At 41.2% G+C, this 26,965-nt stretch overlaps 1 protein-coding gene across 4 annotated transcripts in view; it reads left to right on the top strand.

The window, feature by feature from the left end:
• Nucleotides 1-26,965, top strand: part of AMBRA1 (autophagy and beclin 1 regulator 1) — a 179,163-nt gene that overhangs the window by 39,973 nt on the left and 112,225 nt on the right. For 2 of the 4 annotated variants that reach the window (XM_023741816.1, XM_012558870.2), the window contains exons 2-7: nt 5,265-5,520; nt 5,884-5,942; nt 6,473-6,656; nt 8,020-8,192; nt 9,138-9,204; nt 9,768-11,221. In XM_023741816.1, coding sequence (XP_023597584.1) covers nt 5,386-5,520; nt 5,884-5,942; nt 6,473-6,656; nt 8,020-8,192; nt 9,138-9,204; nt 9,768-11,221 — 2,072 coding nt within the window. In that variant the 5' untranslated portion in view covers nt 5,265-5,385. Of the gene's footprint in view, nt 1-4,761; nt 5,521-5,883; nt 5,943-6,472; nt 6,657-8,019; nt 8,193-9,137; nt 9,205-9,767; nt 11,222-26,965 lie in introns of those variants that run through there. The other 2 variants (XM_023741818.1, XM_023741817.1) reach the window with 2 other exon arrangements.

The following is a 26,965-nucleotide window of genomic DNA, read 5'->3' as shown; positions in this document are numbered from 1 at the left end:
AGTAGTTTTCTTGTGGATTCTTTGGGGTTTTCTGTGTATAAGATCATATCATCTGCAAATAGAGATACTTCTTCCCTACCAGTTTGGATGCCCTGAAAGGGCAAATGTTTTGTTATATGTATTTTACCACAATAATAATTAAAAAAAAGAAAAAAAAAGAAAAAGCCAATGAGGGGGGTAATAAATGCTTATTGTAAAAAAGTCAAACAATAATTGGTTCTTTATATTTCATTCAAGACTAGAAGGTTTTGATTTGCCTTTCCCTAAGTAGGGGGCAGTGGTGGTTTAGTAGAAGAATTCTTGCCTTCCATGCGGGAGACCTGGGTTAGATTCTTGGCCAGTACACCTCATGTGCAGCCACCACCTGTCTGTCACTACAGACTTGTGTGTTGCTGTGATGCTGACCAGGTTTCAGCAGAGCTTCCAGACTAGGACGAACTAGGAAGATGACTTGGTGATCTACTTCCAAAAAATCAGCCAGTGGAAACCCTATGGATCACAGTAGTCTTATCTGTAACCTATCATGGGAATGGTGCAGGACCAGGCATCACTTGTTTTGTTATGCGTGGGATCGCCATGGGCTGGGGACAGACTTGGTGGCAGCTAGCCACAACAATGACTAATAACATTGAACATCTTTTCATGTGCTTGTTGGCCATTTGTATATCTTCTTTGGTGAAATGTCTTTTTAAGCCATTTGCTTGTTTTTTGTTTGGGTTGTTTGTCTTTTTTTGTTGTTATTGAAGTTCTTTATATATCCTGGGTATTAAGCCGTTATCAGATATATGGTTCCCAGATATTTTCTCCTATTCTGTAGGTTGTCTCTTCACTTTGTTGATAAAGTCCTTTGATGCACAAGAGCTTTTAATTTTGATGAAGTCCAGTTTACCTATTTTGTTTTTTGTTGTTTGTGCTTTTGGTGTCCTATATAAGAATCCATTGTCAGAAACTAGATCCCAAAGCATTACCCCTATGTTTTAGGCTTCAGTTCTTACATTTGGGTCACTGATCCATTTTGAGTTAATTTTTGTATGTGGTGTGAGGTATGGGTTCTGCTTTATCCTTCTGCACATGGAAATCCAGTTATCCCAGCACCGTATATTGAAGAGAATATTCTTTCTCCATTAAATGGACTTAGCAACCTTGTAAAAAATGAGGCATTTATTACTTTTTAAATTTAAAAAGCAAAAAGAAAAATAGTAAACTGCCTTTTAAAATTATTAAATCATCTATATCCCACCACCCAAACATAACCATGGTTTTATTACTTTATCATTTTTCCCCAAGATTTTTTTTTTTGCGTGTAACAAAATTGGGATCATACTGTATATATAAATTTTGTATTCTGTGTTTTTCATTTAATATGTATTTTCTCACATCATTAAATATTTCTAAAGTAGTTTTTGAACAGGTAACATTTACTTACCTACTTAAAAAAGAAAAAAAAAATCTCTGAGAAGTCTTCTTCTATCTTTGTCTCCATTCACCTTGTCCCTACAGTACACAATAGGTGACCATTTTGAGTTTGTTATTTATTCTTAGTATTTTCTTACACACACACACAGATTTTTAATTTCTACTTTTATTGAAAAGATAGCATTACTATGTATATATTGTACCTTGCTTTCTTTCCCCTTTTATCTTGGAGACTTCTTATCAGTACCCAGAGAATCTTCCTTACTATAGATTAGTCACCCAGTCCCCTTTGACACTTTTGTCATCTCCATTTTTTTGCTGTTACAAACAATAAGAGAGAAATAGTAATTAAAGGGGAAAAAATTAAGCACTTACCCTGTCTCAGTTATTGATGGAAAGTTCTTTTTTACAGAAGAAAATGAGCTAATAAATGTAGAAATGATAGAATTAGAAAATCAACATTTTTCTGCCTCCTCTCCCCCATGGAATGATTCAAGAAAGAAGCATCAATGGATACTTGGTTATCTAGTGCTGCTTTAACAGAAATACTGTAAATGAGTGGCTTTAATGAACAGAAATTTATTTTCTCACAGGTTAAAACCAATCAAACTCGTTGCTGTTGGGTCAGTTCTGGCTCATAACGACCTGTTGTAGGGTAAAAACATTACAAAGTTTAGTAAAGCAAAAAGAAAGTTTTATTCAAAAGGGCAAAAGTGGGAAGCCAGACAAACATGCTGCCAGAGCCATGGCTGCCCAAATCCAAGGAAATTATAGAATAGACAAGAATGGGAAAACGGACAAGCATGCTGCCACAGCCATGTCTGTCCAAGTCCAAGGAAATATTACAGATAGGCAAGAATGGGAAAACAGACAGGCATGCTGTCAGAGCCATGTCTGCCTGAGTTTAAAGAATATTACAGGGTCATCAGTATATATTAACATTACAAAATGGGCAAAACCTTGAAAGCTTCATGTTTTCACAGATTAGCTAGAAATTGTGATCTTACATTTTGAATCATCTTTCTTAACAATCATTGGTACAGGTTTCAGTAAAGATAGTTAGGAAGGTCTTTATTGGTCCAACAAGTGTCTATTCACTAGATGCTAATAGAAAAAGATAAAGAAGGAAGACCTTTTGTGTTCTGTTTGATTGGCTTTATGTGATTGTTTCTCTAAAAGATATTTTTCTTCCCTAAAAGATAATTTCTAAGATTGTCCCATCTATTGTCTTCATGTTAGGGCCCAGTTGGTGTGTAATTGTGGGTCCTTGTTGGCCCAGCTCCAGCTAGGTCACATTTTTTATGCTCAAAGACAAGGAATAATGATTCCAATATTATTTTCTAAATCAGACCCTATAGGACAGAGTAGAACTTCCCCGTAGGGTTTCCAAGGAGCAGCTGGTGGATTCGAACTGCTGATCTTTTGGTTAACAGCCGAGTTCTTAACCACTGCGCCACCAGGTCTCACAGGTTAGGAGGTTAGAAGTCTGAATTCAGGGAGCCAGCTCTAGAAGACTTTCTCTGTGGGCTTTGGGGAATGTCCCTGTCTCTTTTCAGCTTGTTCCTTGGTTCCTTGGTGCTCTTCCTGTGGAATGGCATCTTAGTCTATCTGTGCTTCCTTGCTTCTGTGCCTAATCTGTTCTTCTTGCATCTCAAAAAGTGATTGGCCTAAGGCACACCCTACAATGATATGACCTCATTAACATAACAAAGAAAACCCTATTCCCAAATGGGATTAGATCTACAGATATAACCCCCCCCCCAAAACAAACAAACAAAACAGCAAAAAAACACATATTGCCATTGAATTGTTTTCAACTCATATCCTATAGGACACAGTAGAACTACCCTATAGGATTTCCAAGGCTGTAATCTTTATGTAAGCAGACTGCCACATCTTTCTCCTGTAGAGTGGTTGTAGGTTCGAACCACCAACCTTTCAGTTAGCAGCTGAGCACTTAACAACTGCGTATGTTGTTGTTAGGTGCCATCTAGTCGATTCTGACTCATAGTGACCCTGTGTACACAGAATGAAACACTGCATATAGGGGTTAGGATTTACAGCACGTATTTTGTGGGGGCACAATTCAATCCATAACACATGTTAAACCATACAGTAAAAGAAACAGGATAGTCACATGGTGCCAAAGTAGTAACCACAGATTACTTGCTAATTGTAAAGGGGGAAATGTACCTTTATAAAGGAGAGCTCTGGCTGTTACAGCCTCAACCAAGTGATCATGTTTAGCCAAGTGATCACTAATGGTAGGGCAGTATGACAGTGTGTACCACCTGATGTGCTGTACTATGAGGTACATAACATCACCTATGAAGCATCCTTGCCAAAAACATTTAACCTAAATCTAATCAAGATTTTAGACCTAACCTACTGTTTACAGGAAATACAAGGGATAGAGAGGCAAGGTAAATGGTACTATGAGGAAACAAACAAGTCGACTGTCCTGATTTTTTAAAAAAACAGTATAATAAACAAAACTCTGAGGCCATTCTAGAGTAAAAGAGACTAAAGAAGCATGACATCCAGATTTATTGCTTGAGTCTTGATTGGATTCCGGATCCAAACAAAGCCATCTATAAAAGATGTTTTTTTGGACAGTTAGGGAAATTTGAATAAGGACTGAGTATTAGATCATGTTAGTGTGATAAACGGTATTGTGGTTATGAAGGAGAATGTCCTTATTCCTAGGAGATGTATAATGAAGTATGTAGGGATAAAGTCCTTGGTGTCTGCTGAAATGGTTCAGGAAAAAAAAAAATTTAACCCATATATAGCCATGTCTCTATCCATAGGTATAGATACAGAAAATTTGACAAAATATTAACAATTCTTGAGTCTGTGTGGTGAGTAATGTGTTTATTGTACTATTTTTTCACCTTTTCTATATACTTAAAATTTTTCATAATAGAGTTGAAGAAACAAGGCTGCAATGAATAACACTATATATATATGTAGATATTCTTTTGAAACACCATTTTGTTGGGCTGTGTATTCCATTGTATGGAGGAAGCATAATTCTTTGTTATATGGGTATGAGTTTTGTTGCTAGTTGACATTTTAGTGAATGAGAAAAAGGAACTGAAAATGTTCTGTTTTCTCTCCTTCTATCCTCTACTCTGGAACTTTAGTGGAGAGGAAGGGAGAGTGAGAAAGTACCACAAAGTAGTAGTTATTGTGTATTTGGTTTTAGATACCAAAACCCAAAAACCCATTGCTGTCGAGTCGATTCTGATTCATAGCAACACTACAGAGTGGAGTAGAGCTGCTCCATAGGGTTTCCAGGGAGCGGCTGGTGGATTCGAACTGCCAACCTTTTGGTTAGCAGACGAGTTCTTAACCCCACTGTGCCACCAGGGCTCCTGATTTTAGGGAGGGGATAGAATTGAAGATGCTACCTAAGAACTGTACCTTAAGTAAGAACCTATTCAAATTGGTTACCTGTCCTTTAGTTTGCGGGCTGCCCAAGTGATAAAGAGGAGTGCCAGCAACCAGGGAAGCAGTGGAAGAAGGGGGCAGGTGGTTTTGTTTTTGCTTTTAGGCCTTTTTTATTAGTAGCAAAAGTTCTTCTGCCTGATGAAAGAATAATAACAGAATAACTGCTTTATAGAATGTTCTGTTCTTTAGATATGAGGCAGAGCTATGGAGAATATGAGAGGAATTTGGGGATGAAATATCTTTGGAAGAAAAATTCTGGGAGAAGGATCATTTCTGAGAAAGTGTCTTTAAGCATGAAAGAAATACTTTCCCCTTTGAGCTAGAATTGTATTTGCAGTGGGAAGCTTCTCTGGTTGCAGAATAGAGATTCTTTGACACTATTCTCCATTCCTTAGATTTCCATGAAGACAACTTACAAGGATCTGAATGGCCTCATTTTAGCTGCTTCAGAGTGTGTGGAGCTATTGCTTGCTCCTTCATTTCCCGTGCCTGGTGTGACAGTGGCCACTGAGCGCTATGAAGGTTGTCCCAGAGAAGAATGCTGTCCGAATACTGTGGGGGCGAGAACGGGGCACTCGGGCTTTGGGAGCTCAGCGGCTTCTGCAGGAGCTGGTGGAAGATAAAACCCGGTGGATGAAATGGGAGGGCAAGGTAAGAAAATGAATATTTTTGACATAGGATTTGTAGGGGTGATGGTGGAATGGGGCCTTCGAATGGGTTAGTGGCAGAGAGTTGAGGTGTAATTTATCTTGTGGGGAGAATTTATATATCTAACTTAGGAGCTGTTTATGAATTTGGAAGAATTTATGGGTTAGAAAAATCTTTTTCCTTTTAGAGCTAGATGTTTTCCCTGAAGGTAATTTAGATTTGTCTCTGTCAGTTTGTAGCTTGATCATTGTCTCTAGTTTTTAAGCCCCCAGTGTGAATACTAATTTAGAATGGTTCATGTGCTTTTGAGATAGGGTGAGCCATGGCTTATAATAATGTATTTTACTTTTTTTTTTGGTCTACCAGAGAGTAGAACTTCCCGATAGTCCACGATCTACCTTCTTACTGGCCTTCAGCCCAGACAGGTATCTAGTACTTATCTATAACTTAACCTTAAGACTTGTGATGGCACTGCTTTCTGTATATTTGACCTAGCTCTTTCTTCCAAGTCAAATCCCTAAAGGCTCTTTGAAGGACTGTATGAACAGAGGTTTACCAGTGCATAAGAAAGGGAATGAAAGTAGATGACCAATGCAAACCATAAAAATAATGGGAATAAGCAAAGGAAATTGTACCATTAAGGATCAAAACTTTAGAAGTTTCTCAGTAACAATCCTTTGCTTGTGTGATATAGGCCACCAATGGCGTGACGGTTTTCTCAGCTGGAAAAAATATTCTCTGAACGTGATATGAGTCATTTGGGGACACTGTGGAGAAGCCAAATACTTTTAAAGATCATGTTGTTTATAGATATGCTGCCTAATGCCTAAGGCTTAGTTTCTTTCATGCTGGGATGGGGAATAATAGTATCAGTTTTCTATGTTTTCCAAAGCTGATAAAGTTTGTTACCCTCCCACATACTTCTCAATTCACTTCCCACTCTTTGATTCCCTAGGACTCTCTTGGCTTCTACCCACGTGAACCATAATATCTATATTACGGAGGTGAAGACTGGCAAGTGTGTTCACTCTCTGGTTGGACACCGCCGCACTCCATGGTGTGTTACTTTTCATCCCACCATCTCAGGCCTTATTGCTTCTGGCTGCCTAGATGGGGAGGTTAGGATTTGGGATTTACATGTAAGTACTTAGGCTGCCCTTTTCTTTAATATTCTAAATGCAGAGACTTGTTTACCATTGTTCTCTCTTTTTTTTTTTATTGTTGTGTTTTAAGTTTACAATTCAAGTTAGTCTCTCATACAAAAATTCATACATAGATTGTTACGTGACCCTAGTTGCTGTTCTGTATACTGTGACAGCACACTCCTCCTGTCCACCCTGGATTTCCCGTGTCCATTCAACCAGCTCCTGACCCTCTGTGCCTTCTCATCTCACCTCTGGACAAGAGCTGCCCATTTAGCCTCATGTATCTACTTGAGCTAAGAAGCTCACTCTTCACAAGTATCATTTTATGTCCCATAGTCCAGTCTAATCTTTGAAGAGTTGGCTTTGGGAATGGTTTTAGTTTTGGGCTAACAGAGGGGCCAGGGGCCGTGTCTTTCCAGGGTCCCTCCAGTCTCAATCAAACCATTAAGTCGGGTCTTATTACTGGAATTTGAGTTCTGCACCCCACTTTTCTCCTGCTCCGTCAGGGACTCCCTGTTGTGTTCCCTGTCAGGGCAGTTATTGGTGGTAGCCGGCCACCATCTAGTTCTTCTGGTCTCAGGCTGATGAAGTCTCTGGTGTATGTGGCCCTTTCTGTCTCTTGGGCTAATACTTTCCATGTGTCTTTGGTGTTCTTCATTCTCCTTTACTCCAGGTGGGTTGGGACCAATTGACACATCTTAGATGGCCACTTGCTAGCTTTTAAGACCCCAGGTGCCACTCACCAAAGTGGGATGCAGAACGTTTTCTTAGTAAACTTTGTTATGCCTACCGTTGAGTTGTTAATCCTGGAGGAGAGACTAACCAGGTTCTTAGGGCTATCTCTGAGTATATGGTAGTCATTGCCCCACTTAACTGATAGGAAGTCCAGCCCATAGTCCTCAAAGATTATACTGTATTTAACTATTCTTTCATATGCCCATTGTAGCATAGTATAGAAGGTACCAGTATGTATTCAGGATTGGTTTCTGTTGTCTTAAAGCAGGGATTGTACTGTATTCTGATCATGCTCATCAAAGCAAGGTGCTTCCTGTCCAGTGGGTTGTTGTGTACCATGTTGTACACCAAGCTTGCATTTTTGCAGTCTTCAGAAACAGGAACTGTGGGTGTGCTCATTGTTTGTGGATTGTAGATGAGAATTGAGCTGATGGAAACAGTTGTATGATAGATGGGCTTCACTGCCAGGTCATGGATCTTTTACATCCATTTTTCAGGGAACATACTTAAAGTAGGCCCTGCAAGTAGTCATTTTACTTTAACTAGACCTTTCTTGAACTTGTCTTCCCCATCTGCTGGCCCCTTGTAACCTGAGAATATTTGGGATTGGTTTATTTCATAGGGTGGCAGTGAAAGCTGGTTCACAGATAGCAACAATGCCATTGCCTCTCTGGCTTTCCACCCTACGGCTCAGCTCCTGCTGATTGCCACTGCCAATGAGATCCACTTCTGGGATTGGAGTCGACGGGAGCCCTTTGTTGTGGTGAAGACGGCTAGCGAGATGGAACGGGTCCGGTGAGTACCCTGCCCCCCCAGCAATGTCTGGTGCAGGACTAACATGGCAGAGAACATATACACCTGCTGATATCCCTGCTTAGGGCAGGTTATTGTCCCTATGGCTACTCCGACTTTTAAAGCAGCTGGCCAGTCAGGTGGGAAGCAGTTCATTTCAGATGTCTCTTACTGACCTCATCTTCTGGTTCTCTGTAGACGTGGGTCATTAGAATCCGTTTTTAGGCTTAAAGCTATCTGGGTTTAGGATAGAGTCCTGTCTTTGGGAAACATGAAAGATATTTAGGTGGTATTTTAGTAGCTTGGTGGGTAATTGCTCATCCCTGGTTGTTTGTGTGTATCAACTGGAGGATGGAGATACCAGCACGTATCAGATCTGCTAGTTGATATTTATTTAGCCCTTAAAATCAAAACACATATTGCCTGAATTAAAGTTGATGAATTGCCTTCTTTTGGTCCTCCTGATATTGCAGTTGGATATAGGCTGACTTTTTAGTCTCAGCTATGTCACTTGATGCTGGGACTACTTGTTCACTGTCACCAGAACTCATGCTTCTTAACAGTGTAGCTTCTATGTGAAGGGAGAACTGAATCTGTGGCAGAACATGGGCGTGGTCTGTTGCTTTATCCTTATGATGGGCTCTTAGATGTGGCAAATGCCATGCTTAATGTAGCTGTTCCCTGGGATGGAAGCCTGGATATTTTTCAAAAGTGAAATTATTATTTTAGTGATACATATTCCCTTACTCTGACAAGTGTAAGGCAGTAAGAGGAGGTATTGAGCCTTATTATTTTAATCTGTTTGAAAGTATTGAAAGTCTTTAGCGTAAAGTAGATGCCTGAGTAATCCTACAGTTATCAGTAAAATTGAACCCAAGTTTCCTGTTTTCAGTTAGCATAATCTCTCAATGTCTGTTTGTTTGTCTCTTTCATCTTCTGTGTTTTCAGTCTGGTGAGATTTGATCCCCTTGGACACTACTTACTCACAGCAATTGTTAACCCCTCTAATCAGCAGGTAAGTTCATCAGCCTTTTCAACTCCATCTAAACTGTGGGTTATTTTCTAAATTAGTGCCCTAATTCTGATTATATTGAACTCTCGTTCTCAATGCCCAGGTGCTTCTTTTTAGTCAAGATACAGAAATAAGCTTCAGACTGTGTATTCAAAATTACAGCCATAATCTTGACACGAGAGTCAATTCTGAAGCCTCCAAGTGATTGCTTCTTTAGAAGTAACCAGGCAGTGTTAGATGGCTTGTCATTTATGTGTGTCTGGCTGGTTGACATTTTGCTTCTCCTCACTGCCCCTATGTTGTGGTGATGTCTTTTGCAAGAGAATTGGTTTGCCAGCTGTACTTATTCAGATATATTGCTAATTGAAAGTGAATAATAATATACGATGATTCTAAATGGTAAACCAGTTAGAAGTTCTCAGTGCTTCAGGTATAAAGAGCTCTTGTCTACCTATGAAGGTTGTTTTCCTTGGATGATTATCAGTAGTTAGTTTTCTTGATTTACCTAGAGATTCTACCTAACTGCCTTGCTCTATCCTCCTGCCCTACCCTGGGCCATGTTGCAGGGTGATGACGAACCAGAGATCCCCATAGATGGGACAGAATTATCCCACTACCGCCAGCGCGCCCTCCTGCAATCACAACCAGTTCGTCGGACACCTCTCCTCCATAATTTCCTGCACATGCTGTCCTCCCGCTCCTCTGGCATCCAGGTGGGAGAGCAAAGCACGGTGCAAGATTCCGCCACCCCCTCACCCCCACCGCCTCCCCCTCAGTCCTCCACGGAGCGTCCCAGGACTTCCGCTTACATCAGGCTCCGACAGCGGGTCAGTTACCCCACAGCTGAGTGCTGCCAGCACCTTGGGATCCTGTGCCTTTGCAGCCGCTGCTCTGGCACTCGAGTTCCTTCCCTCTTGCCACACCAGGACAGTGTCCCCCCTGCTTCTGCCAGAGCTACTACCCCTTCCTTTTCTTTTGTACAGACCGAGCCCTTCCATCCCCCGGAGCAGGCCTCGTCAACGCAGCAGGACCAGGGCCTCCTGAACCGGCCGTCTGCCTTCAGTACAGTCCAGAGCAGCACCGCCGGCAACACCCTCCGAAACCTCAGTCTGGGTCCCACCCGTCGCTCTTTGGGAGGCCCTCTGTCTAGCCACCCTTCTAGATATCACCGAGAAATAGCTCCTGGGCTGACAGGATCTGAGTGGACCCGAACAGTCCTCAGTCTGAACTCCCGCTCTGAGGCAGAATCCATGCCCCCACCCAGAACCAGTGCCTCTTCAGTGAGTTTGCTGTCGGTGCTGAGACAGCAAGAAGGTGGCTCTCAGGCATCCGTGTACACTTCAGCCACAGAAGGGAGGGGTTTTCCAGCTTCAGGGTTGGCAGCTGAGTCAGATGGAGGGAATGGCTCCAGCCAAAACAACTCAGGCAGCATTCGCCATGAACTTCAATGTGACCTGAGACGCTTCTTCCTGGAGTATGACCGGCTTCAGGAGCTAGACCAGAGCCTGAGTGGGGAAGCTCCCCAGACCCAACAGGCCCAGGAAATGCTCAACAATAACATTGAATCTGAGAGACCAGGCCCCTCCCACCAGCCCACCCCGCACAGCAGTGAGAACAACTCCAATCTGTCCCGCGGCCACCTGAACCGCTGTCGCGCCTGCCACAATCTCCTGACCTTCAACAACGATACCTTACGTTGGGAAAGATCCACACCTAACTACTCCTCTGGTGAGGCTAGCTCCTCCTGGCAGGTCCCCAGTACCTTTGAGGGCATGCCATCAAGTGGCAGCCAGTTGCCACCTCTTGAGCGGACTGAGAGCCGAACACCCAACTCCAGCAGGCTGGAGTTGAGCAGCTCTGCTAGTCCGCAGGAAGAGAGAACTGTGGGGGTGGCCTTTAACCAGGAGATAGGCCACTGGGAAAGAATTTACACTCAGTCCAGCAGATCTGGAACTGTATCACAGGAGGCCTTACATCAGGATATGCCTGAGGAAAGCTCGGAGGAAGATTCACTCAGGAGGTAAGCAGGGGCTCTCTTGTCTTCTCCCACATTTCTTACTTTTCTCATATCTCCTCCTTCAGTCCTAGAGATGTGGCTGTATCTAGAGTGTCTGGAACCCACGCATCCGGTTCTGATCTCTCTAGCTTCCATTGCCTCTTCTTGGAAAATTTTGCTCTAGTGCCAGAGATAGGATAGGGCCTAGCAGTGTGAGTCAGTTGGCTCTGCTAGCTCTGTTTCTGACTAAGCTCATGTGACCTTCAGCCTTGAAAGGAGAGTGTAGATTAGGTTAGAGAGGTATGAGGAGATAGAACCATTGACTTCCTCTACCCTGCTTTTTGGCCTTGAGATATTGTATATACAGGACAAGTTACTCAGAATGCCTGAGAATAAATAGTGAAAGAGAACCCTGCTTGGGACAAATTAGTATATTAACTTTCTTCAGTTGTGTCACTTTAGACAACTGTGTTTACTTCTTAAACCTTATCTTTTGGAACGTTGCAAGTTGACAGAAAGGGAAAAAATACATATACATCAGGGAAAATCATATTTTCTTAGAGATAATATGTTTTTGGACAGCAAGTTAGTTGTTCAGTTAAGATTCTTTGAATGGACCCTCCAGATGGACATTCATCTTAGGGTGTGGAAGAAGAGTAATTCATGGAAGGAAGGCCTCTCCAGGCCCGGATTGGCATCCCAGCCAGCTTTTTCATGGAAGAAACAGAGTGGGTGTAGTTGTCCGCCCACCCCATGTTCCATGTATGGCTGTGCGCACATTTGTCTTGATTTATTAGGGACTTCTTTCTGTAATTCTCTAAAGGTCAAATCTAGCGTAATCACCAACTCCCAGAATATGCCTGTTGGATCCAAACAGCATATTGCTCTGCTTACATCCTCTGTTGAAGCAACTGATATTTGTCTCACATAAGCTTCTAACTAGGATGGGAATATGGATTATGTACATAATGTACTTGTTATTTTGGGAGGATGCTGTAGATAGTCACTCAGTCAATAAGTATTTCTTGAATGGTTACAATTTTTCCAGCACTGTGCTAGGCACTCTGGGGAATACAAAAGAAGTGTAATACACCATCTTTGCCCACTTGGAATATACAGTTATTGTGGAGGTAAGACTGACTTACATGAAATTATGTAAAAAATGTACACAATCAGATGCTTCATTATGTGGTAGTGTTGTTGCTGAGTGCCGTTGAGTCAGTTTTTGACTCATAGTGACCACATGTGACAGAGTAGAATTACCCCATGGGGTTGCCTAGGCTGTAATCTTTATGGGAGCAGATTCCGAAGGAGCAGCTGGGTGGGTTTGAACCACCAACCTTTTCAGTCAGCAGCTAAGCACTTAACCATTGTGCCACCAGGGCTCCTTCATTATATGGTACTAAGATTAAATGTAGTCTGATTACAGAGAATGGGAAGTATCATCAAGGAAGGCTTTACAAAATCTTGTCTTGAGAGAGGGATAGAATTTGGAGAAGGAAAGACCTTTTTATTTTAGGAGAATAACACTAAGGGAGGAAAGAACATGGTATATGCAAGTTAGTAGGTAGTTACTAAGGGCTTGGAGTGGGGAATAGAGGGAGATATGGTTGGATATGAACGGTAAACAAAGTAGTAGAGGTTACTTGCCCATATGACTGGGACCAGATCCTGGCTTTGGAATATTTTGCTTACACAGTGACCCATATTATGAACCTATGACTCTTGTCTTACTCCTTATCAAGAGAGAAAAAGGTAGTAAGCACAGTGCTGTACATACAGTAGGCACTTAAAAGTTTATTGAAGGTAGCCTTGAAAGGATTGTCTTCAATTATTGCTCTAAGAAGACTAGCTGTTCCTGTTTCCATAATACCATTGGGCTTCTGGTCAGCTTTTGTCCCTCCTGCTTTAGCAATATCTCTCTTCCCATGTGTTGTTCTGAGAAATACCCAAGTGGCTTAAAATAAACTCTACTGTTTGAAATAATTAAAGATACCAATTACTGAAGGCCTACTATTGAAGACCAATTACTGAGGACCAGTCCCTGGAGAAGGACATCATGCTTGGTATAGTACAACATCAGCAAAAAACAGGAAGACCATCAGGGATTATGGATTAACAGTGGCTGCAGCAATGGGCTCAAACATAGCAATGATTGTGAGGATAGTGCAGACTGGGCAGTGTTTCATTCTGTTGTACATAGAGTTGCGATGAGCCAGAACTGACTCAACAGCACCTAACAACAATTATGTGTTAGGTACTCTGTTCTTGCTTTGCGTTATTTTGATTTCCACAACAACTCTGTGCAAGGCAGGTATTAAGTTTCCTATCTTACAGTTGAGGAAAGTAAGGTCCAGAGAAGTTGAGTTTCTTGTTAAAGGTCGTATAGTAGGTTGCTGAGTGGGAGTTTGAACTCTGGTGTGCATGACTCAAAGATCTTTTCAAGCTGCTGTTCGTGGTATATTCCGTAATGTAGTAACCCCATTTTCAGTGGACCATTTTAATTTATTTTCATTTAACTTTTTATTATGGAAATCTTCAAATATATATAAAAGTGAAGATTTAAGTATAATGAATAAACTTCCATATACCTATAACCTGACTTCACAAATTATCAACACTTGGTGAACCTTCTTACATCTGCAACCACTATCTACTCCCACCTAGACGACATATCATTTCATCTGTTAATACTTCAGTATGTTTCTCTAGAGCAGTGTTGTCCAATAAAACTTCTACAGTGATAGAAATGTTCTGTATCTGTGCTGTTCAATATGGTAGTCACTAGCCACATGTGCTTATTGAGCAGTTGAAATGTGGTTTAAGTGATCTGAGGAACTACATTTTTAATTTAAAAAAATTTAACTCATTTAAATTTAAATAGCCACATTTGGCTGGTGACTACCATACTGTACACCTAGAATATTAATAATTATTTTTTAATAAAGCAGCCATTTAAAACCCAGAAACTAGTAAGGATTCACCCCCAAATCTTAAGTCTTTATTCTGTTTATTTTTTGAGATGACAAAAAGTATTATGTGTTTGTGGTTTTAAAAAAAGTTCAAGCATTTAAAATATACACTGTAGAAAATGAAGTCCCTTTTCATCCTACTGTAAACAATTTTATATATATAATTTTTTTTCTTTTAAAATATACACACAGCACATGGTTGTTATTGTAAAACAGTATATTAATTCAGAGAAAATAGAAGTCCTTCTTGGGACTCCCACCCAATTCCATTTTCCTCACTAGGAAACCAGCGTCTTTGGTTTGGGGTATACCTTTTGATCTCTTCATAAATAATCATAAATAATAAAACATTGGCTGACAGCTGACTCAAAAATGAAGTATATTGTAAAATATTCTAAGTGCACACCCCTTAAGGAAGGATCACCGCTTTCTTATAAATTGAGTGGCTGCATTCTGGTGTAAATCACTAATACAAATAAGTGCTGGTTGGCTGTGTTTCTTCTGCTGCTTTCTGAGGGGCTGATATTCCCCAGCTGATGACCCAGCCCTTGCTTCTATTTCTCCAGCAGGTGTCACTGTTGGGCTGCTGCTGCTGCTGCTGCTGCTGGCCTAGGCTGGCTGGGAAGAAAAGAGGGTGTTTTTATTGTTTGTGGAGTCCTGGTGGCACAGTGGTTAAGCGTTTGGCCACTAACCAAAAGGTCAGCAGTTCAAATCCACCAGCTGCTCCCTGGAAACCCTATGGGGCAGTTCTACTCTGCCTCATAGGGTTGCTATGAGTTGAAATCCACCTGATGGCAATGGGTTTTTTGGTTTTTACTGTTGTATAACAAAGCCTGTGTATAGTCTTTGTAGGTGACTGTTACTAAGTGAGTGGAGTTCACAAAAGGTGATTGCACTTGAAGGGAGAGGGTTTTGTCCTTTGGCCTTGTAGTGGGGGATAGACTAAGGAGGAACATTTTGATCCTTGATGCTGCTGGCATAATTAATGGTGTATGCAAATAGTGAGACTATTAATAAGCACACAGTGTGTATGTCAGTATAGCTGTATGCTGCTAAGTGTTAATAACCAATACAGTTTCTTTCTTTTCGCCTGTGGAAGTGGAGGTTGAGCTGTGTGTCTAGTCTGACTGCAGCTTACAACTTGGGTGGCAGTCCCTTTGCTTCACCACAGGAAACTTCTCTTTGGTTCGAATAGTGCAGGCTCTAGCAAAAGATCATCAGGCTGTTGTGGCTCTTTGCAGTAGGATTCTCAGTAGCCTTTCAGAACTGCTGTTTAGGGAAAGGAGAAACTTATGTAAATAACACCTTAAAACCGGAGGGAACCTAGAGCTCATGTAGTCCAGCCTCTTTGTTTATAGATGAGAAAGCTTAAATGCAGAGAGAGGAAATGACTTTTTAAAGAGGTACTTGTGGCAAAGCTGGGATTTTAGTCCCTGCATCCTAATCCAGAAGAGGGCACACTTTCCTCCACTTCATTTGAAATCAGTGCTTTCATACAGCAGTTTTCTCCCTCAAAACCTCCATTGCTTAGCAGATCGTTGACTGAGGAGACACTTCAGTTATTTCATTGTAGGAAATTAGAGGTTTGATAGATAATTTGTAATGATTGCCTCTGGGTAAAAATGTAACCAATACAATATTTGTAGGGACACTGGAGAAATACTTTGTTTTACATATTTGCCCATAGAACTGCATCGATTAGTCCTTAAAAAGTGATCTCAGTTAGGGATGTTCACTGTTAAAATGCCAACAACTGGGAAATAAAATTGGGCTAAACCGTTTCCTCCTAAGCAAATTGTTTCTGTGCCCCTTCTCCAGATAGATAACAAAGCCTTGGGTCTGAAGTATTTAGTAAGATTGAGTGTGTTCTGAGAACTGATGTCTTTCGGTCTTTACTTTTCCCCTATGGTAGGTGAAGATCGGGGGAGACACTTGACAGCCAGTAGCATAAAATTAGGTTCAGGACATTAAAGGAGAGAGTTAGAAGCTTGCATTGGATTTCTAAGTTTCTTAGGCTTTTGTGAGGGAATTGCTTTGGTGTTTGGAGCGTTCTGAAGCCTCTTGAGGCTTCATGGGCCAATCATACTTGCTGGAGTCCTCAGCTGAAATATTGATGGAGGGAAATAAATGGATATGTCTGCAGGGCTATTCATAGGTCTACAAGTGGGGAGAAGGTGACCTAGAGACGGATCCAACGTTAGTAGTTTTTCTTTAGCACTGACCCAACTGAGTCTAAATAGATTTTATATATTTAAAATCCTTCATTGTTTCTTTGAACAGGGAATATACCCAATTTATTATTCAGAACCTTGCACAACTGTCACCTTCTCTTTGGGGAAACCTTTGCTCCAGATAATCACTTCCCCCTCCTTGCTGCTTCTGTACTAGATACTTGCTTGTCATACTGTGCCCATGACAAAAAATTATTTGTTTTCCTTCTCTCAGTGAGCTCCCTGAAGGCACTGATTACGTCTGTATCCTTACTGTACGTACAGTACTGCCTGTCACATAGCAGATGCTCAGTAAATGGTAGTTGAATAAATGGAATTAAAATTATATCCTCTGTGATTCAGTATGCAGTGCAAGTACTTTTTGACTTTTTTTAGTAAAAACAAATTTAAAAAAAGACCCATTATTATATCTTACAGAGAGTCATTGACTCCATAATGAGTGATACTCATTCGATACTTGTTGAATAAGTTTTAGTGGCTTTACTTAGTTGTACTTGGAAGACACCTTTTATAACTTGAGCTCAGGTGATACCGAATTTGTTTGTCTCATATTTCCCTGTTGTACCATGTTTCTAAGATGTGAATTGGTTCTCCTGAAGCCTGTAATAAGTCCTGTGCACCTGATCACTTGTTGCCTGTGACTCAGGGCTTACACATTGCTTGAATGTGGCATCATATGTGGCTTCCTCTTGAGACCATTTTGTGGGTTTTTTGTTTGGCATCTCATTGATAATTAATATTTCTGCCAGTCAGTGCTATTGTTTTTTTCTCCTTAAAGACACTCCTGTAGTCTCAATGATGGTATACTTGGTCTTGATAGAGTCAGAAATAGATGGGAATAATCCAAATTAAATATAACGGTTCTGTTTTGGTGCTTAATGTTTCTTTTAACCTCTGTGGAAGACTTTCACTGAGTTTGCTTAGAAGTAGGATATTTAGGGTTTGAGGAGGGGAGTGCTCTCATCTTTTTTTGGGGGGGGTGGTTTCTGAGTCATTAGAACTGAATCTTTGTTAGTTGGGAGGTGATTTTTGGTTCTTTTTTTCTCCCAGGGGCAAAATCCTTATATTGAGAAAAACTTCTAATTATAAAGAGTGTGAATAGCTGCCCCTAAAAAAATAGGGACCTGTTGTTTTTGGTATTCAAGAGACAATAAACCCCTCCTAACTTTTGATTTCTGTTTACTCATAAGTTTGGCATTTGAGGACAAAGAATAGAGAAGAGCCTTCACAAGAGAATTTCATTTGTGGTATGGGCAAATCCTGACTTGTTCCTGCTGGGGAAAGAGAGAAGCAGGTATTGGGAAATGAAAAAGGAGGCAAAGCAGATGGTGGAATTATGCAGCTTAGTTTTGAGAGAAGTAAGGAAAGCTGGGGGAGGGTAAACCCAGGCTTCGGAGGAGAGAGCTGAGGAATATGTTCAAGAGATGACCCATGCATGAGCTTTGGCATGGAAGTATTAAGGACAGAGCTAAGGTGCTATAACCCTGGGAATTGGACTTGTGAAATAATTATTCTGCAATTGATCAATTCATCCATTCATTCATTCAGTTAAATATTTATTAAGCACTTACTGTGTGCCAGGTACTATTTAAGTGCCGGCAATACCAGCAGTTGACAAAAGCTTTGCATTTATGGAGCACTCATTCTAATGGAAGTGAGACAGACAATAAGCAAGTAAGTAAAGTATCGAGCATTCCAGATGGTGATAAGATGGAGGAAAAAAAATATAGGAGGGTTGCAGCTTTAAATAGCATCACCAGAGGAGATCTCTCCGATAAGCTGACATAGGAGAGAAACCTCAAGGAAGCGAGGGAGAGACCCTGTAGACTTTGGAGGCAAGGACATTCCAGACAGAGGGAAGAGCAAATGCAAAGTCTCTGAGGCGCTTGGCGTAGTGCTGGAGCACAGCAAGGGATGGAGTGATAGAAGATGAAGTTAGGTCACAGGGGCTAGATCATGCAGGACCTTCTAAGCCGTTTAAGGGATTTTGCTTCTTAACTCTGAGCAGTTTGGGAAGCCATCGGAAGTGGAATAGCATGATCTGACTTATATTTTAGAAGGATAACTCTGGCTGCTAGTTGAGAATAGACTAAAGAGGCTCTGCTAAGAAGGGTCAGTTAAAGTTAGGCAAACACCACACACTTTTGGATTAATTTGTGTCTTGGGACTGTGGTGAAAACCAAAAGTGGGAGTCAATGGCTCTGTGTCAGAATCAGAAAGGCCTTAAATGCTCGGATGAAGAGGCACTAAATTAATAAATAAATAAAACCTCTTAGCAGGCATATTATCTGCAATAAACCCCCACTCCCCCCGCCCCCAAAAAAAGGGACGTTATCTTTTTTTCTTCAGAGCTTGAAAAATTTATGGTGAGCAAAAGAGTGTAAATGGAAATTTTTAAACAATTGTTTTTTTCTGCTTATAAAACTAATGCTACTTTATTTGTAAAAATTCAAATATTACAGAAATGTGTGATATAGAAAGAGAATGTCTGCTAGTGCCCAGTTATAACCATTGTTAACAATTTGTGTATGTTAATTTCAGATTTTTTTCTATGCAAATTAAAATACATTTTTTTCTTTATTTTTAAAAATAGGATTATGCTGAATCTGCTGTTTTGCCAGTTACATATTTCACTTCATATGTCATGGACATTTTCCCATGTTGATATATATAGACCGTGCATTCTTTTTAATAATTGTGTAGTATTCCACCAGTTGAATACATCATAATTTATTAAACCAGTCCCCTATTGATAGAATTTGGATTCTTTTTAGTTTTCATTTTTACAAACAATGCTGCATCATCTTTGAACATTTGTGCAGGTGTTTCTAGAGGATGAATTTCTGGAAGTGGAATTGCTGGGACCGAATTCATTAAATGAGTTTGCCATTCACTTAATGGTACATGAAAATCAATTGCATAGTATTCATTATTACTAATTTGAGACATGTAAAATGATATTTTCTATTTGTTTTATTTTAGTGGACATAATTTCATAGATATGGTTGTCACCCCGGGACTCCTAATCCTGTTTTTTTCTCCATATGGTCTTTAGTTTCTCAGTAGTAAATTCTCCTACCACTAGGTTTTCAGGAACCTACTCCTCAAGGTTGAGAAAGACTTCTGTATTACCAGTTCTAAATATCTTACCACCTGGAGATGTAAGTGTACTTCTCTTTTCCAACACCTTTGTGTGAGGGAGACATAGCCTCGTTCCATCTCTATCATTCACTTATGTACTGGCTTTGGGCTTTCTGTGTCTTGTTAAATGATTGGGAGAATCTGAGCACATTTTGCCCCATCATAAGGCAATAACACTTATATATTTGACTTATTTGTCTTCAGGGGTAGTTAAGCAACCCATTTCTCTTCTCTTTGGCAATATGGAAATGAGGATGGGGTGGAGGAGAGGTACCATTGCTGTTAATCTTTTTCACCCTTGCTGCTCACGTGTCCAAATAAGTTACTCCTTGTTTGAGCCTGTTGGAATTCTGAGTGTGATCCCTTGCTATACCCTCTGTATCAGGGCTTGGCAAACTTTTTCTGTAAAGGGCCAGACAGTAAATATTTTCGGCTCTGTGGGCCAGATGGTCTCTGTTGCAGCTACACAGCTCTGTCCTTGTAGCACCAAAGCAGCCATGGACAATATGTAAATGACTGAATGTGGCTGTGTTCCAGTAAAACTTGTATTTATGGACACTGACATTTGATTTTCATATAATTTTCACATGTCACAAAATATTCTTCTTTTGATGTTTTTCAGCCACGTAAAGAGAGAAAATCCTTCTTAGCTCAGGGACTATTTAAAAACAGGCAGCAGGCCAGATTTGGCCCACAGGCAGGAGTCTGTCAGTCCCAGCTTTATATGAATGGGGCGTGGAAAAGAGTCAGGTGCTATAGTAATAGAAGGCACTATGATAATGAGGGCCCAGAAGAGATAGGTGGGGGGCTCCTGCACTTTTTCCTGTGCTCCCTTCCCCTTTGGACTAGATGCCCTAGGTAATGGCTGTTATGGAATTCTTCGATGGTTAAGAGCAGGCATAAGTGCATAAAGACTTTCTTGTTTCCTCTGCTGTCTGCCAGAAGCAAGGTTCTCCGGCCTCTCTCCGTGTCTGTTTTGGGAATTATGCACAAATGAGGAGGCTTGCCCTGGCAATGGGGAGGGTGTGAGTCTCCAGGTCCTCCAGGCATTATACTTGGCAAGCAGCCCTTCCCCCGTGGCAGGCCAAATTTGCACCTGTTAGGCTGATCCAGATTATCCCCCATCATCCCTCTCTCTGGGACTGAATGGTATAGAACAGGCTGTGTAGGTTGCATACACACTGACAGCTTGAAAAGATGTAATCACGTCTGTTAGCTTAGAGGGTGAGAGCACTACAGGGACTACAGCATGGCCTGTATGTTTGCTGCAAATATATTGGGAACAATTTCCTATGTACTCGTTCTCCCCACTTCAGATCCCCTTCTCAACTGTATCTATTCAGAATAGTGCTCTAAAGGGTGCGTTGGAGGTTTTTCCAGTAACACCAGGTGTATGGATTTCTGTTTGCGTAATATATTTTGCTTGTTGTAATCTGTCCCAGCCCGTTAGAGCTGTGCAGGTAGCTTCCTCCTTCTCTTGGGCCTTCTTATATATTTATAGAGGGGGCAAGATCTAGTTCATCTTGTTTGTGCTCCTTCTTGGGATCACTCCTGATAATGTGTTCTGGTGGGCAAATTTTGCTTTAGTGGGCGGGCCTGTTACACTGATCCAGAGATTGCAAAATAGCCCTCAGGTATGTTTGTTTGACCTTCACAATGTTTCTGAAAATTTCAGTTTTTTTCCACACATAAATCCAGATTTCTAGATTCTATTGACAATGTTGGAAAATCTGGCAACACTGGCTTGCAGTACACATAGTAACTGTTGACAGGAGTTGAGTAGTTGTTGCCCCCTTTATTCAAGGCGTGGACTCTCTTGGTGCTTTAGTCTATACTGGACTGACTTGACTATTTATATTGCCTACTTCTGATTTTGAGGTTGTGACCATTGCATTCATTAACTCAAGCAAAATGTGTTGATGGCTCTGTATAGGCAGTGCTTTACCACGCTGCTCCACCAGGGGGAGGCACTGGATATTGCAGGACCCTCTCTTCTACTCTACCCAGCTTGCCTAATTCACCCATAGGGGCTCCCCTGCTGGCTGTAGGCTGTCATGCTGACAGCCCCCTCACCTGAAGAGCTGCCTGACTTTTTAATAGCAACAATTAACAAACTCCTCCTCTGTTTCCAAAGAGGGAAGGTGGGGGTGCCTAGCTTCTTTGCTGGCTGGGGCTGTTTGGTGAGCAGGTCTCTGTTATGTCAGGTTATGCAGTATGAGAGCAACCTTCCTTTAACGGTGGACTATGTAAAATCTTGGAGAAGAATGCCTGTGCTGCTCCCTGTGAGCAGAGCGCCTTGGACAGAGGGGTGGGTTCCAACAAAAAGGCCGCATGACTTGGGTGTCACCTGCCAGGAAATTAAAATCAAGTCAGAGTAGGAGTAGAAAATAGTAATCATAAAGGAATCAAAGGCTAAAAGTATGACCTTGTTAGGAAGAGAATTGCAGCTTGTTAACATTGTGCCCTTTTCCATTGCTGCATCAGAGGACATGAGTGTGAACGTTTCTGCCTCTTATGCTTTTTTCCTCCTCTACACATGTTCACATGTTTCTCAGCTTCTTCTGCCTCTGTCTCCCTGATGTCCCCTTAGATCACTTCACCTCAGCAAGGTGGCTTTTATCCTTTCCTGTCTTTGTTCTGGTAGCAGATGTAAACCTTTTAAAATTAAAATCAAGAAAGAACCCACCCTTTTTTTTTTCCTTTAAACTTCTCCAGTCTAGTGCCTTTCCAGAAGTCTAGCACTTTCTCTTCTCTGCATGCTTTCGTGATGCATTTTTACGCTTGTCTCTTGTGACCTCAGGGAGAATTTTTAGGCAGAAGCTGGGCTCGTCATTTTCTGTAAGCTTCTTGAAGGCAAGGACCATAGCTGTCATATTGATCTTAACACAGAGTTGCTGGATTATTAGTCCCTTGTTTGTTTTTTTTTAAACAGTTGCTATCGATTCCAACTCATGGTGACCATGTGTGTGTCAGAGTAGAACTATACTTCCTAGGGTTTTCAGTGGCTGATTTTTCAGAAGGAGAATGCTAGGCCTTTCTTCCAAGGTGCTTCTGGGTGAACTCAAACCTCCAGCCTTTCAGTTAGCAGCTGAGTGTGTTAACAGTTTATACTACCCGGGGACTCCTAGTTCCTTGTAGAGCTACTAAATTAGGTGGGCTGTGTTTGATGGTACTATTTGACATGTGAAAAGGTCAGAGGGAGAGAGGTAGATTGTCAGACTATGTTTACTGTGAACCTTGCTAAAGTGACAGAGCAGGTAACCTTTGGAAAGCTCTTGGGACAGTTTCTTTGGCTGGTGCTTTTCAAAGCGTGGTCCCTGGACCAGGAACATGAGCATTCCTGAGAACTTGCTAGAAATACAAGTTTCTGGGCCTCATATCAGTCTTACTGAATCAGAAACTGTGAGGGGAGGGTTGTAACCTATATTTGTAACAAGCCCTCCAAGTGACTCTGATGTACAGTAAAGTTAGAGAACACTGTTTTAGACCATCTAGGAAGTTTTTAGCCATGTCCCCAAAAACAAACAATAACTCGTGTTGTACACTTTACATTACCATTACTTTTTATTTTTCCTTCTGTACCTGTCCTATGTGATTAAGTGCTGTTTTAAAGTTCGTAGTTTCCTTTGGTTCCTTGTCTTCTCTTTTCTTGTAACTTATTCTAATGGAAAGGGCTTTGGAGTTCAACAACACTGGGTTCAAATCCTGACTCTTCTGTGTGACCTTTGGCAGGTTAAGTAGCCTCTCTGACCTTAATTTCCTCAATTGTAAAATTGTTGTTGTGAGAGTTAAGTGAGTTAAAACATTGTCTTGGTTATCTAGTGCTGCTTTAACAGAAATACCACAAATGGATGGCTTCAACAGACAGAAGTTTGTTCTCTCACAGTCTGGTAGGCTAGAAATCCAAATTCAGAGCATCAGCCCCAGGGAAAGGCTTTCTCTCTCTGTCAGCTCTGGTGGAAGGTCCTTGTCATCAATCTTCCCCTGGTCTAGGAGTTTCTTAGGTGCAAGAACCCCGGGTCCAAAGGATGTGCCCTGCTTCCGGTGCTGCTTCTTGGTGATATGAGGTCCCGCTACTCTGCTCACTTCTCTTTCCTTTTATCTCTTGTAAGATAAAAGGTGATGCAGGCCATATCCCAGGGAAATTCCCTTTACATTGGATCAGGGATGTGACCTGGGTAAGGGTGTTACATCCCACCCTGATCCTCTTTAAATAACCCAATCTGGCTTCATTAACCACAGACAAAGATTAGGGTTTACAACACATAGGAAAATTACATTAATCACCAAATGGAAGACAACCACACAATACTGGGAATCATGGCATAACCAAGTTGACACATCTTTTGGGGGGACACAGTTCAAACCATAACAACATATCAGTTGTTTTTACAAGTTTAGGTGTTTAAGAAACACCAGTCTCTTCTCCCTTTGCCCATCATTACTCTGCTCAAAAAAGAAGAAAATAAATCTCTTCTTGCTGTACTCCCTGCACATCATTTTCTTTTCTGTCTGCTAGTTATCGTCTGGATTTCAGACTCCATGGGCTGTCTGTGAAATCGCGCCATGTGAAATTGGAGTAAGCCGAAGGCATAACAAAGTGAGGTGCTTTATAAAGGGAGCATCAGGAATGACTGTTGTGATAGGATTGATACTAGTTACTCCCATTAGTTACTTGCAGCAGACCACAATGAGATTCTCTTTTAGAAAGTTCAATAACACAGAAAGTAGTTTGGTCCATAGTAAGAGAACAGCATGTTATCCTCATTTTTTCTGCACTCTTTTACAGTGGTTTATACAAAAGAAACTTTTCTACCTCTTGATGAGGGAGCACAAATAGCCTTTATTTCCCAAATTCAAGGGCTGCCTTCTGCATTGAAAGGGAGCCATCCAGGGCAGAAGAAGTGAGTTTCCAAAAGGTGGGGAGCCTGATTAGAATAGGGAGGAAACAGCAGCAAGTCTTTCTAAATTAACATTGATCCTTCTGAGCAATTCTGGGGACCTCAAGCTTTGGACACAGTAAGCAATCTTGTACTGAGTTTTTATTGTTTAAGGTCTGTTTTCAAATGTCTTGTTGGATTTTTTGGTTTTGTTTTGTTTTAGTAGTCCTTTGAGTACAGATGTGATTGCTTTGGGGCTGTAAGCTAACTTCATGGACTTAGTTTTAATACTACTGTTGTGACTAGTTTTATTCATCTGTTGACTTCATTTCATCTATTGATGCATAACAAGCCACACATCAAAATAGCACTTTAATCATCCTTCATAGTTCTTTGGGTTGACTGGGTTGCTGGTCTTGCTTAGGGTCTGTCTCTGGTGGCATCTGGAAGCCCAACTGGGACAGGTGGGTGGGCATCTCTCTCTTTCCATGTAGTCTCAGGGACTCCTCTCCATGTGGCTTCTCCACCAGAGTAGTCAGACTTCTTACATAGCAACTTAGGGCTTCTAAAAGTGAGTGTTCAAAGAAGGAGAAAATGGAAGCTGCCCATTTCTCTAAAGGGTAGACCCGGAACTGGCACAGCTTACCACATTCTTTTGTTTGAAACAAGTCACAGACCAGCCCAGATTCAGTGTGGGAGGGGACCACACAAGGGTGAGAACACTAAAAGTTATAGTTTTTGGGGGTCCATCTTTGAAGATTAGCTACTGCAGGAACCAGGGACTATATATACTAATATATACCCAGTAGTAGGCACTGAGTAAATGTGTGTGGTTTGAAACAGTGGATTGATGGATAGATGGATGAATGATTGGGTAGATGGATGAACAGACAAATGGATTAGGGGTGGAACTTACGTGATTCTCAGGGCTCAGCCCTGTTTATGCTATGTTTATGCCTTTATAGTAGTACTCACCCTTCTTCAATACATGTCTTTCTGATGAACTGTCTTTTTAGGCCTAGTGACTTGGGTGGCCAGAGGGCATCATGTACTCAGCAGACATTTTGGGAGTTGTAATCCAAGGAAGGAAAGGTAAAGGCTATTTATTGAACTGTGTGCTGGCTACTGTACTTTACATAGGTTCTTACTTAATCATAACCTTGTGAAATAGAGGTTTCCCCATGAATATGGAAGCTGAGGATAACGAACTTACTCAAAGTCATATAGGTAGTAAGTGACACGAGATGGAATGAAGCTGCAGTCTGTCTGATTCTAACGCTCAAGCACCCGACATACACATATACACACTTGCCTCATATTTTAGTTATTCCAAGTGTCTCTTGGTTAGTCTCAGACCATTGAGATATAGTAGAGGGTTTCTCATCAGTGGCACTATTGGTGTTTGGCCACAAAGATAAATTCTCTGTGGAGGCTGTGCTGTGCATTGCAAGATACTGAGCAGCATTCGTGGTCTCTACTCAGTACATACCAGTAGCACTCCCCCTTCCCAATGTGACAACCAAAAATGTCACCAGACACTGCTAATATTCCCAGGGGACGAGGAGAGAAATCCCTCCTCCTACTGAAAACCACTGATGAATTTATTTCATGATTTACTATGCTTTGATTTTGCTGTTCTTTAAATATTACGTATCACAAGGAGCGGGTAGGCTTCAAACTGACTTACTCTTTTTTGTTACCGTAGTATTGCCTGGTTCTGATGGTCTTGAGCCATGACTTTCTCTCATTGCCTCGCTTCTCTTTTGCCTTGTTCTTTTGCTTTTGTCTGTGATTCCCCCAAATAAAATGCAGCTGGATAAGGTGGTGTTTGCAAGGACTTTTTACACAGGTATCGATTCAGCAGACGTTCAGATCTCTGAGATTATAGACATTAGTGCTAGTGAAAAGAAGGCAAATTGCATATTTTAATTAGAGGGGGGAAATTTGCTGAACTCTGAAACTTGCTCTTGAATGTAGAGTAGCTAAAGCAAATGGAAGAAATGATGACGTAAAAGAGCTGAACAGAAGATTTCAAAGGGCAGCTGGAGAAGACAAAGTATTATAATGAAATGTGTAAAGACCTGGAGTTACAAAGCCAAAAGGGAAGAACGTGCTCAGCATTTCTCAAGATGAAAGAACTAAAGAAAAAACTCTGACCTCAAGTTACAATATTGAAGGATTCTATGGATGAGGGGATACTGCGTGGTTTAAAAGCAGGAAAGGTGTGCATCAGGGTTGTATCCTTTCACCATACTTATTCAGTCTGTATGCTGAGCAGATAATGCAAGAAGATGGACTATATGAAGAAGTACGTGGCATCAGGATTGGAGGAAGACTTGTTAACTTGCAGTATGCAGATAATACAACCATGCTTGCTGAAAGCGAAGAGGACTTGGAAGCACTAACTGATGAAGATCAAAGACCACAGCCTTCAGTATGGATTACACCTCAACATAAAGAAAACAAAATTTCCTCACATCTGGATCAATAAGCAACATCATGATGAACGGAGAAAATATTGAAGTTGTCAAGGATTTCATTTTA

Source organism: Trichechus manatus, unplaced genomic scaffold (genome assembly GCF_000243295.1).
Source record: "Trichechus manatus latirostris isolate Lorelei unplaced genomic scaffold, TriManLat1.0 scaffold00191, whole genome shotgun sequence".
Lineage (NCBI taxonomy): Eukaryota > Metazoa > Chordata > Mammalia > Sirenia > Trichechidae > Trichechus > Trichechus manatus.
This window is presented reverse-complemented; position numbering and strand designations above follow the sequence as displayed.